This window comes from Ascaphus truei, chromosome 2, assembly GCF_040206685.1.
Source record: "Ascaphus truei isolate aAscTru1 chromosome 2, aAscTru1.hap1, whole genome shotgun sequence".
In the NCBI taxonomy this organism is placed as follows: domain Eukaryota; kingdom Metazoa; phylum Chordata; class Amphibia; order Anura; family Ascaphidae; genus Ascaphus; species Ascaphus truei.
In genome coordinates, this window is record NC_134484.1 from 19775540 (window position 1) to 19789160 (window position 13621).

General features: G+C 41.2%; 1 protein-coding gene across 1 annotated transcript in view; it reads left to right on the plus strand.

The window, feature by feature from the left end:
* LOC142476069 (uncharacterized) overlaps window positions 1-11834 on the plus strand; it is a 166995-nt gene extending 155161 nt beyond the window's left edge. The window contains exons 24-28 of the mRNA XM_075581639.1: window positions 603-800; window positions 1726-1932; window positions 3748-5119; window positions 8390-8539; window positions 11041-11834. Of these exons, the coding sequence (XP_075437754.1) occupies window positions 603-800; window positions 1726-1932; window positions 3748-5119; window positions 8390-8539; window positions 11041-11249 (2136 nt within the window). The 3' untranslated portion in view covers window positions 11250-11834. The remainder of the gene's footprint in view (window positions 1-602; window positions 801-1725; window positions 1933-3747; window positions 5120-8389; window positions 8540-11040) is intronic.
* Window positions 11835-13621: the final 1787 nt, after the last annotated feature.

Consider the following 13621-nt stretch of genomic DNA (forward strand, 5'->3'; position numbering starts at 1 on the left):
CTTTTGGCGCAATGTATCTTTTTATTACTGAAAAATGGAGCATATTGTAGTGTTATTGTTCAGCATATTTGTTCTTGTCTCCAAAGAGACTATTTCAGCGGTGCGCAAACTGGGGGGCGCGGGGTTTACAGAGGCCCCGCGCGCTTCCTGAAGGCACTTAATATAATATAAGGCACTTACCTTGGCTCCGGTGGCTTCTTAGACGTGTCGCCGTGGCAACGCGCCGCAAGGTCATGTGACATCACGTTGCTATGACAACGCGACGTCATGACACCGGAGCCGTGGTAAGGGCGTGGAGAGAGAGGAACTGCCAGTAGGGGGGCGCAGGGAAAAAAGTTTGCACCCCCTGGACTGTTTCATGCATAAGCAATATCCATATTTCCCAAATTACAGCAAAATAAATTGTATTCAAGAACAATATCATAAAAGGCTACCTTATATAGAAAAATAATAACATCTAATGAAGTTTTTAGTGTAGTCCCGTACTAATAGAGGTAGAAGCTCAGCCAGGTAAGTAAATATATTTACAACCAAACAATTAACCTAATGTCATTTTTATTTTGCCGGTTACGTTTGTATTAACAGCTTAATTTCCTCCACAGGGTTCTACTCCGCTACACCTTGCAGCACAGAATGGTCACACAGCCGTTGTTGGCCTTCTGCTAAGTAAATCAACATCCCAACTGCATTTGAAAGACAAACGAGGAAGATCCTGCCTCCACCTGGCTGCGGCCAACGGCCACATTGAAATGATGAGAGCACTCATTGGACAAGGAGCCGAAATCAATGTGACTGATAAGGTGCAGTACTGTTATTACCTCCATGAAATCATTTTGAAATCAACTGACCGCAGAAGGGAGTGGGACTTTAAAGAGGGCGAGCATTAGAAGGGCAAGGGTGGGACACATAAGATCGCTGTCCATTAGAAAGATGGCGGACTGGACAAAGGAGACAGGGCATTCCGCCAGTCTGCTATTGCTCATTAGTATAGAGGGTGGGTGTTAGGTTTGTTGGTGGTGGGTGGTGGTAGGTTACGTGGGTGAAGGGGGTAGTTTCCCCAGGGAGGGTGGTTAGACCTTCCGGGCTGTGTTGGTAGGGGTTAACCCCATGGTTACCTTATCAGTGCTTTACTAGCCACCAAAATGTCCAAGAGGGTAGGTTGTGTATTTTAATTTTGATATAAACACCTTTTGTAGCTGTTTGTGGTCAGCAAGTCATGGTACCCCATAACTATTTGGCCACTCGGGCTACAAAGAAGTTAACATTTATTGCTATGTCTTAGAAGTAATAATTTATCACCTATGTTATGCTAGTTTAGCTTATCTTGCCTCTGTATATAATGGCCAATATATTGGCCACTATATACATAGGAAATATAGAGCTAACGTCAGCCTGGATTAGGTGATAAAAGATGGTGTCTCCGTTAATACCAAAAAATGCAGTATTAGGCCTATTTTTTATCGGATCAGATAAAAAGTTTGTTATTTTTAGCGGTGCAATGTTGATGTATTGCACTATAAAAATAACACTTGTTAGAAAAATAACACATGTGGGAAAACCGCATTTTTTGGTTACTGCCGCTTGATGTACTGTATCCAGGCCTTAGGATCAAAATGTAAAAGTTCACAGATAAATTCCAATCTATTTCGGAGGAGCACAGGATTTCTGTATTTTTTTACCTTATCTTCGATATGCTCTATTTAATCAATATTCTCCTTTTTGCAGAACGGGGGTTGTCCTTTGCACTTTGCTGCCAAATCTGGTTTCCTAGATACTGTCCGATTTCTGGTTGAATGTGGTGCCAATCCAACCCTTGAGTGCAAAGATGGAAAGACCCCTATCCAGTATGCAGCGGCTGACAACCACCAAGAAGTTGTGAGCTTTTTATTGAAAAGGAACAACAACACCTTGAAGCTTACTGAGGACCGAAATGTAATATAGGCCATTCCTCTTCGGGGATATAATAGGATAAGTGCATAGATTACATATTAATAGCAAGATAATGAAGTCAATCATTTTAAACTATTCAATATGCTTGTGAATGTACAGTATGTTGAGTTCTATCATATAGTAGTTTGTATAGCAGGGGTTTCCAACACCAGTCCTTTAGAGCTATGGTACCACTTGTCAGTAGCTGTTGAGGACTGTAGTTAGCTACCACTGGTGTACAGTATAGTAGCATGTAATCCACTTAAAAAACTTCCAGTTACAGTTGAATCTGGCATAAAGATATTTCTGGCAACTAAGCTAAATGGCAGTACTGTCGAAATCCATTTATCAGACCGCAATGTTGTTTTCCCACCGGAATATGTTATTTTCACATATTAAGGATTTTGTGAGAACAACTCTATCTGTACAGGTGCCTCATTTATTAGGAGCATTGTGAATGTTTAAAGTACAGTATATTTTCCTGTATGTATGTATGTATGTATATCTTTATTTATATAGCGCCATTAATGTACATAGCGCTTCACAGCAGTAATACACGTGATAATCATATAAATAACAAATACAAATAACACATGGAAGAAGTGCTTTAGACATAAAAGTTACACTTAGGAAAAAGAGCCTTGTCCCGAAGAGCTTACAATCTAATTGGTAGATAGGAAGAACGTACGGAGACAGTATGAGGGCGTTCTGGTAAGTGCGTCTGCAATGGGTCAAGATTTATGTACTGTATGAGGTGTATAGTATCAGCCACAGAGCTACTCATATGCTTCGATAAGGAGGTGTGTTTTAAGATGGGTCTTAAAGGTGGATTGAGAGGGTGCTAGTCTGATATTGAGGAGATGGGAATTCCAGAGGTGTGGGGCATTCAGTGAGAAAGGTTTAAGGTGGGAGAGAGCTTTAGATTCAAAAGGGGCAGAGAGAAGAAGACATCCTTGAGCAGAACTCAAGAGTCGGGATGGTGTATAGCGAGAAATTAGTGCTGAGATGAAAGGAGGGGCAGAAGAGTGTCAAGCTTTAAAAGTGAGGAGGAGAATTGAGTGTGTCATCCGGGATTTGATAGGAAACCAGGAGAGGTATTTCAGCAGGGGAGGCGCTGAGACAGATTTAGGAAAGAGTAAAGGGATTCTGGCAGCAGCATTTAGGATAGATTGTAGGGGAGACAGGTGAGCACAGTGTGTCTCACAACTCTCTTCAGGAACCACAACAGGTTTTAGGAATAACCAATAAGTTTGTAAATACAACGTTTTAAAACACAAATGAGAATGAACCTAATTTACATATCAATAGGATATTTACTGGTCGCCCAAAAGTATCGGATCAAACTCAGGGCCACAAGGAGAGGTAAGTCGATGAATGTAAAGTAAAGTAACAAAAAATGGTAGGTTGTCAAATTAGGGAAACAGAGGAGATGAAACGTTGTGATATTTCCATCTGCCCAACCTTCTTTTGTACATCCTGATGTTATCAAATACTCCAAGATTTACACAATATTCATTACATCCTTTTAATGTACTTTATCTAATGCATCGATCCATTTTACTGCACTAAAAAAATCCCACACACAAGCATTGCCTTTTATAATTTGACTGTTTTTCATCTTATTTGTTTTTTGCACATTACATACCGTATGAATTGTCGCATCACTCTCCCCTCACTCTACCAAGTGCCAGTGATAACATGCATTAATTGGAAGGTAGTCTTTCTTATTCCTCTCATTTCAAACAAATAAGACTTATATTATCCTGGAGCAGATGTACCTTTTAAAGCCTCAAATGACCATTGTATCTTTTCTTTCAGTTTGTCTTTGATCTGATGGTCTGTGGGAAGCTAAACAACAACAAAGTCATTGAGGAATACGTTCTTCATTCCACTGCTCCTTTGGACACTGCAGTCAAACTTTCTAGAGCTCTCAACATTGCCGCCCTAAAGGAAAAAGAACGTTCAGTAGACCTTCTTAATGCTGCCAAATACAGCGAGAACATGGCCACAGAGCTCCTTACAATAGCCTCTGGAAGTAAAAACGCTGGATATATACTTAGAGCAGTAGACCACAGAGGCACTACTATACTGGACTGTTTAATTGAGTGTGAGCAGAAGGATGTAGTCGCACACCCAGCTGTTCAAAAATACTTGACTGAAGTCTGGTATGGCAGTTTAGACTGGTCAGCATGGAAACTAGTCCTTCTGTTTTTTACCTTTTTAGCATGTCCACCTGTGTGGCTCGTCTTTTCCCTACCTCTCAAGCACAGATTTAACAAAATCCCCATCATGAAGTTTATGAGCTATTTGGCATCCCATATATTTTTGCTTGTGTTGTTCATTTTGACAATTGTCTATCCTCCACTGAGCCCTATTTATGAAGGGCGTATGATACCATATGGGAATGAGTGGTTGCTGTTAGCTTGGTTATCGGGGACGCTCGTCTCCGAACTCACGCATCCTGGAGAAAGAGCAGGCCTTGCCTGGATACGAGTATTTGTCCTGGGATTTTCTGCTGTTGCTTTTTTCTGTCATTTGCTGGCTTTTATGTTTGCTGACAAAGACCGCTTGCACTGCCTTTTTGCCAGGAACATTTTCCTTGGTGTTGCCATGACTCTCTCATTTGTTCAGTTCTTGGAGTTTCTCACCTTCCATCACCTCTTTGGACCATGGGCTATTATCATAAGAGATCTCATCAAGGACCTGACTCGGTTTGCGGTCATCTTGGCCTTGTTTCATGTAGCCTTCACCATGCAACTCTCTGCAGTCTATCAGCCTGTATACCCAGAGTCTCAAGTGAATCAGTCGCTTGTTAATGAAACTGGAACAGCAAGAAATGATTCCAATATCCAGGATCCTGTTGACATTACAGTCCTTCTATTTTTCTCATTGTTTGGTCTTGTGGACCCAGGGTGCCTTCCACCTCTCAGCAGAACTCCCCAATTCACCTTTGTAATTGTTCGCTTTGTGTTTGGCGTTTACCTTATTGTTACATTGATTGTACTGATCAACCTCTTGATTGCAATGATGAGTGACACTTACCAGAGGATACAAGCGCAGTCTGACACTGAATGGAAATTTGGGAGAGCCACGCTGATACGGGACATGATCAGGAAGTCTGGAACACCGTCGCCCTTCAACCTCTTCACCAACTTGTTTTATTATATCAAATTACTCTGCAAACACAACGGTAAACCTTGGAAGTTTTTGTACACTTAAAAATACCTGATAGAGTGTAGAAAGGTGCACTCAAAATCATACTATAATATGTGACAGAGTTATTGATGGGTTAAACGAATAACCTAATTGCTAGGAGCAAGTGCTCACTGTTTATCAGGGGCTCTTTCCCTCAGTCCTAGTCAGGGTTGGTGTCCGTGGGGTGCATCCTCTAGTGGGTTCCCAGCGCTGCCGGGTCCTGGAATAGAGGCTCAAGCATTAAGGAAGAGTGGGCTGACAGAGAGAGATTCCAACTATCCAGACTCTCTATTCCAGGACACGGCAGTCCTGGGACCCACTAGATGATGCACCCCACGGACACCAACCCAGACAAGGACTGAGGGAAAGAGCCCCTGAAAGAGCCCCAGTCATCTACATATGCCACAGCTTTGGAAATGCCTTCTTACTCTGCTGGTTTGTGAGTATAACCATTGAGTTTTTTCAGTTCTTATTGGCCATTTTACTGTGATATACTACCCTATGTCCATTTCTCCTTCTCTCCTCGGTACATGTCCCCCGCTCCCCTGGTTTGTGGATTCGAGACGATTTGGATATTGGAACATATCTGGTTCAGAGTTTGAGTGGAGGAATTTATTTGTATTCACTATTGTATTGTGTTCACAGTTGTACCCACCATTTACACATCTTGTATCACTAGATATCACTATTCATTAGACACATAGTGTTTTATGCAAGGTTCTGTCACTCATTGGAGAAAACCGATATTTGTCTTGCACGAGGGTCCTGTTAATAAGTACCCACACTTAATCACTATTATTGCACTTACGTTTGAGCGCCACCTTTGATTTTTTTTGTAGTGATACATTATTTCCAGACTCCCATAGACATAACAAGATGGATGTTGGTTTCTGAAGAAAAACGCCAAGCTTTAGCAGATAGTTGTATGTCCACACGTCGATAGATAGTATAGCCGGTAGGGAAAGCACCCGCTAATGGCTGGGTGTTGTAAACAGTCCTGTTAGAGTTGGAAGAGAGAGGCACAAGTCCAGCCTCACATGACCCGCAGTCACGATCACTCCGTCACGGTGCGGCAGATTAAGATCAGCTCCGGTAGGGAAACCCGCTCCTGGTCTTCCGCAGTGAGCTCTGCATTTCTCCGTCAGCTGAGCATAGATGGGCGTGGACAAAATCACCTGCACTGCTACCACAGCTGAGATAGAATAGCTCAAGGCAGCAGCTTTGCTTGGGCAGCCGGCAGCCAATGAGGCAATTGATACTGATATAGCTAACCAGCAATAGTATGGCAATAAAGACATAGCTTAGAAAATGGTCAAGGTGACCAATGGAGAATAGAAAACAGCACACAATCTATTCCAACGCGTTTTGTAGCTGTTGGTACTTCATCAGGGAAACGTTCCCTAATGAATTAGCAACAGCTACGAAACTTGTTAGCTATAACAGGTATCAATTGCCTTATTGGCTGCCGGCTGTCCAAGCAACGCTGTTGCCTTGAGAGTGAACTCGCCATTTCTATCTCGCCTCCTTGAAAGCGAGTTGTTTGAAGCGGTTTAGCCTTTTGCCGTTTCTGGAGCTGATTTGGGATTCTGGGTAATTACATGCAAATGAGCACTCACAGTGTCACCTTTTACTTCATGTCCATGTTAACATGGATCTATACAAGCTTATGCCTGCCGCATTACACTGCTTTTCAGCACAGCCTGGGGTTAAGAAAAGCATAGCAAGTAACCTTACTCCTCACACAGCTGTTTCAACCTTTAGGGTCCAAATTCATTGGCTTAAGATTCCAAACGGTGATGACATATAATAGGGGACTAGGAGATATTTTAGCAATGTTCCCTCACAGCAAGAGTGGTGCCTAATGCAGTCACGCATCATATGTATCGAGGATTTATGTATTTTTCCTGATTTGAGGGAGATCCATGACTTTGAAGCTTGCATTGTAAGCCCTTCTAGCCCTTAAGTGGTTAGGTAAATGGGAGTACGTTTCTGCCTCAGGGGTAAATTCTTTATATGGAAAACAAATACCAATAACCTGGGCTAATTTCCAAATCGGCTGGCCATTTATTAGTGATTTGTTTTAACCTACGGGGGCTATTCTAGTAGTTGTGAGTTATGCTGAGAGAGTCCTTTAGGATTGGATTTCCATGTTTTGTTATTCTGTAAGCCCTTCTCACATGTCCAAACCATGCGGAAAAGGAGTTTTCTTTTTTAGAAGCGTTTTCATACGAATGGAATGACCAACGTTGTATTTTTTGATAAACTATCTGCAATCAGCTTTGGAAACTGCAAAAGGCTAAACCGCTTCAAACAACTCGCATTCAAGGAGACGAGATTGAAATTGCGAGTTCCCTCTAGAGGAGACAACTCTGGCATTGAACGAAACCAGATGCTGGGAAGCTGCACCGTCACATACAGAGGCGGCCAGCTTTATTCTAAAGCGGCGGACTCCGCGGGTTAGAAATAGCCGCGGACGGCGGCGGGCAATCTTCGGCCGTTTTCGGCCGGTTTTCCCGCGCCTCGGGCGCTTTCAATAATAAGTGCCATTAGCGCTTATCTATTGAAGCGGCCGCCGCGCGAGAAACTCCGATTCAAATCGGAGAAAAGCCCCGCGGTTGGCCCGCTTTAGAATAAGCTTGGCCGGGACAGTATCTCTCAGATACGTTTCTGCTAGTGATTTAGGGAACTTGTTCCTGTGCCTGATAATGATTTCCTCTCTTCGTGAACTGTTCAGCAGTATCGGAGTATTTTTGGATGGCCTAGATCAAGCTAGTCCTCCAGCATTGAGGTTTAAGAGCAGTGGCAGAACTAGTGAATGGGGGGCCCTAGTGCAAGATGTAGGGATCATATTTCCATGGTCTTTATTAATACAGTACCAAGAAGATTTGTTATGTCTAGCAGCCTAGACATGGCTTTTGTGGTATATTAAAAGCCATATTTGCAAAGCGGAGCTTGGTCATAAAAAGGGTCATATTCTATACGGTGCTAAGGGACCTTATAACTTAAAGTGAATGCACTATGAGGTGCCTCATGGCTTAACACTGCTTAGTAAATATTCCCAAAGGTGTTACCAAGAGGTGTTAAGGTTAACCACCTCTTGGTAAACATGGCCCTTAGTGCCTTAACAAATAAAAAGCAAACCAAATAATTTCGAGAAGACTACTTGGTTCACATGAAATCTCTAAAATTCAGGAGGTTCATGAAACAAACAGCACGAGTGAATAAGAGTTTGGTTTTCAATCATTCATATATTTTTACATTGTAGGCAAACTGTGCTCCACCAATGCGAGAGATCTTATGGGTGAAGAGGATGTAGATGGCTTCTCTGACGCGCGCTCTATTGACTTACTTGCTCACACATCACTTGGTTGGATTAGAACCACTGCCAAAAGAACAACGCATGTGTCACCAGAAGGTAAAACTTCACATACTCTTGTTTTCCAGTTGGACTCAGTGGTAAGATTGCACATGGAAAAGCCAATAAAACGAGAAGAAAGTGACCGCAAATCCCTAAATGGTGTAAGATACTACTTACACAGTTCTTGTTCGAGTTTTCAAAACTATTGCAGGAAACATAGGGAGACAGCAGCAATGTTTCAGGTCCTTCATGGACCTTTCTCAGGACATTTTTTCGTCTTATTGTGCATTTTGTGTTAGCTACACGGACAGTTTCTTTTCCCCTCCATGAATTTTTGTGTCCCCATTTTTCTCATGAACATGGAAAAAATCATCTATTGCCGATAAACCTGATAAAGTGTAAGCCATGAAAATATCACTTTTTGCTTAAAAGATTTCACTACCAATTACATGTTTTAAAACACTCAGAAAATGTATATGTATTTATAAAATGTTTTACCAGGAAGAATACATTGAGAGTTACCTCTCGTTTTCAAGTATGTCCTGGGCACAGAGTTAGATGACAAATAAAACATGGTTACAAATACAGTTACATAAGTAAACAGGGTATACATTATATAAAAGACATAGCATGCACAGTTAAAGATAATATATATTATAGACGTATGTAGCAGTTACAGACCAGGTTAAAATGTGAGACAGCTTTGGTTTTGAAAGAACTTAGACTGGTGGAAGCTGTGAGAGTCTCCTGTAGATAGTTCCAGTTGTGGGGTGCACGGTAAGAGAAGGAACAGCGGCCGGATACTTGCTGAACCTTGGGCCCATGAACAGTCTTTTGGAGTCAGATCTCAGGTGATAAGTGCTGCATGTGGTAGGGATGAGGAGCTTGTTCAGATAGACGGGTACTTTACGCAGATAGTATTTGAAGGCAAGACAGGAAAGATGTTGGCCTATTACAGTATATTAAAACATAGTCTTTTTTTTCGGTGAATCGTCAGGACTTTACAAACATTCTGGTTTAAAACCTATATATGTCTTATTACCATATATAGTCACATTCATCACAGCCAATTACAATGACTCCAAGCACTAAGTGGTCTCTACTCCTCCCTTGAATTACCATTAATGATTGTCTCAAACAGCTATTGAATTTAAGTTTCTTTAAATCTAGAGATGTGCTAGTGTTCTTTCTTTTAATCTCACAAATCTTCCAAAATTCCTGACCGACTTCTAACTTCTTGAGAACATAGTGTGTGCATCATGTTCCTGGTAGGACACATACAACAACATCTACAGGGAAACAAAAGATTAACATGTAATGTATCAAAGCAGCATGGTCATTTGGGAGAATCTTCTGGCATACGCTCAGACAAAAGGAAAACTAAAAATACATTTGTGTGCAAACCAGAAACACTGATAGATTCGCCTCAGCACATTTGTGTCATTACATTTGGAGATGACCACAGATTAGTGTAACTCATTCAAAGAAAATTTCAGAAACAGAAATATTTCTTGTGTAATCGTATTACTTTCCAGAGGAAATAAAGCATACAAAACATAAGAGATTGCCGAAGTCTTCTTGCTAGGTTGTTCTGACCTTCGGTGGTTAATGAGAGGGGAACATAAACTCATAATCTAGACAAATATGGGATGGAATTCTGTGGAAGCCTTTAGTAGCAGGATCCAACGGGTGTATGTATTGTGTGCAAAGCTGTAAATGATGGTGGCAGGAATTAATATCGTGAAAACCTTGCAGAACTGTGCCTTTAAATAGTAGTGTTCAATCCGTTTTGAAAATCAAAACAAATAAAATTAATTTAAAGTAGTATGCCATACGTACTGTACCATGAGATGCTTTATTAGCCTTTCATATGATTCATTATCAATCCAATCCTTGTCATTACAGCTTTAAAGCTGTCCCATAAGCATTACATACCAACAGTTTCAGTTGCTGATAAAGTATTTTAGCATTGCAATGCTATAGCCTTATGTGGGTAAATACTACTGTATTTATTGATTGATTGAATATGTAAAATATAGATATGATCATCACCCTTACAAATGATGTATTGCATACACCATGTCAGTATTACATATTCGTATTGCTGTAATATTTTGGTATGCTATATTACCAGTGTGGCCAATGTCTCCTGCAGACTAAGATTAATATTATACTGTATATACCGGTAATATTAAAAAAAGTATATATAATGTTTCTAATAATGTCGCATATTGCAATAGCGCCAATTATTCGTTTTTACAGTCACTCTACTGTAGGGAAGTAGCAACCCAGAAGGTTTCGAGTTTGAGAGGGACGTGTGAGGTTTAGAATGTTCTCTAAGCCTCTGACGAACTCTCGTTACTCCCCACCATAAATGGTATCAAAATCTACAATGGATCCTACTGTAAATCATGAAACAGATTCTTTTATTTTATTTTAAAGCTGTTAAACGAGTACTTTCACTTTATTGTAGCTCATATAGATGTTGGTAAGTAGTACTGTCATGTGATCCTTTCCATGAGATGAGGCATCACTATGCTCTATGTTTTTCTTTACAGGGGGAGAATTCCGGGATCAGCGTTCCGCTGGACCTGTGCACATTGATGACATTATAAATTGGCACACCGTTGTCCTCCGTTATCTTTCTCTAAAAGGGCAAATGGACACAGCACTTTTTGAAAGGGAACTTTCTCACGGGACAGAGGCGGCCGACAAGCCACTGTTTCATCATCCACTTGACACAAAGCTACAGAACGGAGTGCTATGATGTTCACACAAAGATGTCAATCTTGGACTGCTAACGCAATTGGCATCAGCACTGATTGTGCGGCTTAATACACACCTTCAAGATGAAAGGTCAGGGGAGGCCAACTCCAGTCTTTAAGGGCCACCAACAGGTCAGGTTTTAAGCATATCCCTGCTTCAACACAGGTGGCTCGGTCAAGGACTGCTGTAGCAGGGATATCCTTAAAACCTGACCTGTTGGTGTCCCTTAAAGACTGGATTTGGCCGCCACCTGGGATTGGTGAAGGTTCCGTCGCTTAAAGCACGCCCCGGTCTCAGAAATAATACAATGAAACACCTCTCAATTCCATCACTATATTACCCGCTGGATTCCCAAGTCTGTAGATAATGAGCATTGACATTGAAACAACACATTAAACTGCATTTAGAGCTATATTCGTATTATGGTCTCACTATATTCGACGAGCCTTTTAAAAAATATAAACGATTTGTGAGTAATTTCATTTTGTTTGGCTCCTGGGATTTCTGTGGCAGTCCCTGGCTGGCCATTTTAGAACTAGAGAGAGTGCAGAGAAGAGCCACCAAATTAATAAAGGGGATGGACATTTTAACTTATGAGGAGAGACTAGCTAAATTAGATTTATTTACATTAGAAAAGAGGCGTCTAAGAGGGGATATGATAACTATTTACAAATATATTCAGGGACAATACAAGGAGCTTTCAAAAGAACTATTCATCCCACGGCCAGTACAAAGGACTCGGGCCATCCCTTAAGGTTGGAGGAAAGGAAATTTCACCAGCAACAAAGGAAAGGGTTCTTTACAGTAAGGGCAGTTAAAATGTGGATTTCATTACCCATGGAGACTGTGATGGCAGATACAATAGATTTGTTCAAAAAAAGGTTGGACAACTTTTTAGATGGGAAAGGTATACAGGGATATACCAAATAAGTATACATGGGAAGGATGTTGATCCAGGGATTAATCCGATTGCCAATTCTTGGAGTCAGGAAGGAATTAATTTTTCCCCTTAATGGGGTTTTTTGTTTGCCTTCCTCTGGATCAATAAGTAAGTATAGATATAGAATAAAGTATCTGTTGTCTAAATTTAGCATAGGTTGAACTTGATGGACGTACGTCTTTTTTCAACCTCATCTACTATGTAACTATGTAACTATGTAATCTATCCCTAGGATCTTGTTTTTTTTTTATTCTATGAGGGATCAGCTATATGGGGGTTATTCAGTAAATACCTGCAGGGCCTATCATGGGAATATCGCACTGGGAGGACAATGGGAGTTTCTGTAAGATAGTGCCCTGATCAGCCTGATCACAGTTTAATGAATAACACCCCTATGTAGCTGCAGAATGGCAGAACCTAAAAGAGTATTCAGGAGAGTGGGACCAGACGTTTTAAATGTTTCCAAAATAAATCTGCTTTCGAGTAAAGGTTGCAGCGTTAAGCTGCCTACGGATCCTTACATATTCTAAAGTACTGTACTTCCCATGGGAGGGTCACAGACACAGCCCAATGCATACAGATTCATTTCTTTTCTTGTGATTGTTTCAATGTATTAAACCGTAATGTGCTCATTTGAACCCACCACTCTGTGTTAAGTTGTGGGAAATTCTCCAGTGTAAGTTTAGACATCCTGTTTGATCACAGAAATATGTGAGATCACGTCAGGACACACTTTTGGCGGGACCTTGAAAAACAACATTGACGGCAGTATTGGGGAAATTGTATGGTTTTTTTTAATGCCGTTTTATCTTAAAACATTCAGTTAATTTCATCTTCATGTTTTTTAGCTGTGTTTAAATTCAAGTATAGCAATTGTGAGAGTGAATTGGTACTTGTGACTCTTTGAGGCAGGTGAGGGTAATAATAATGATTGTTTGTTCTTGTATAGCACTGCTAGTTTTACAGAACATTTTGCAGACACAGTCCCTGCCCCGTGGAGCTTACAATCTATGTTTTTGGTGCCTGAGGCACAGCGAGATAAAATGACTTGGCCAAGGTCACAAGGAGCCGACACCAGGAATTGAACCAGGTTCCCCTGCTTCAAACTCTCAATGCCAGTCAGTGTCTTTACTCACTGAGCCACTCCTTCACCCATGTAGCACTCTCATTATAATTAACTTATAATGGCTGTAAAGCAGCTATCATTTAGTCTGTAACCAATTAGCACAACGCCTTATTGAACCTGGGGATGAGCATATTGTTTCAGCTTCTGCTGACTGATGTTCTTTAGTGATGTAATAATACAGGAGCGGCCAACTTCAGTCCTCCGGTGCCACCAGCAGGTCAGGTATTAAGGATGTCCCTGCTTCAGTATAGGTTGCTGGGCTATCCTTAATAGCTGACCCCAAAGATGGCCCTTGAGGACTGGCGTT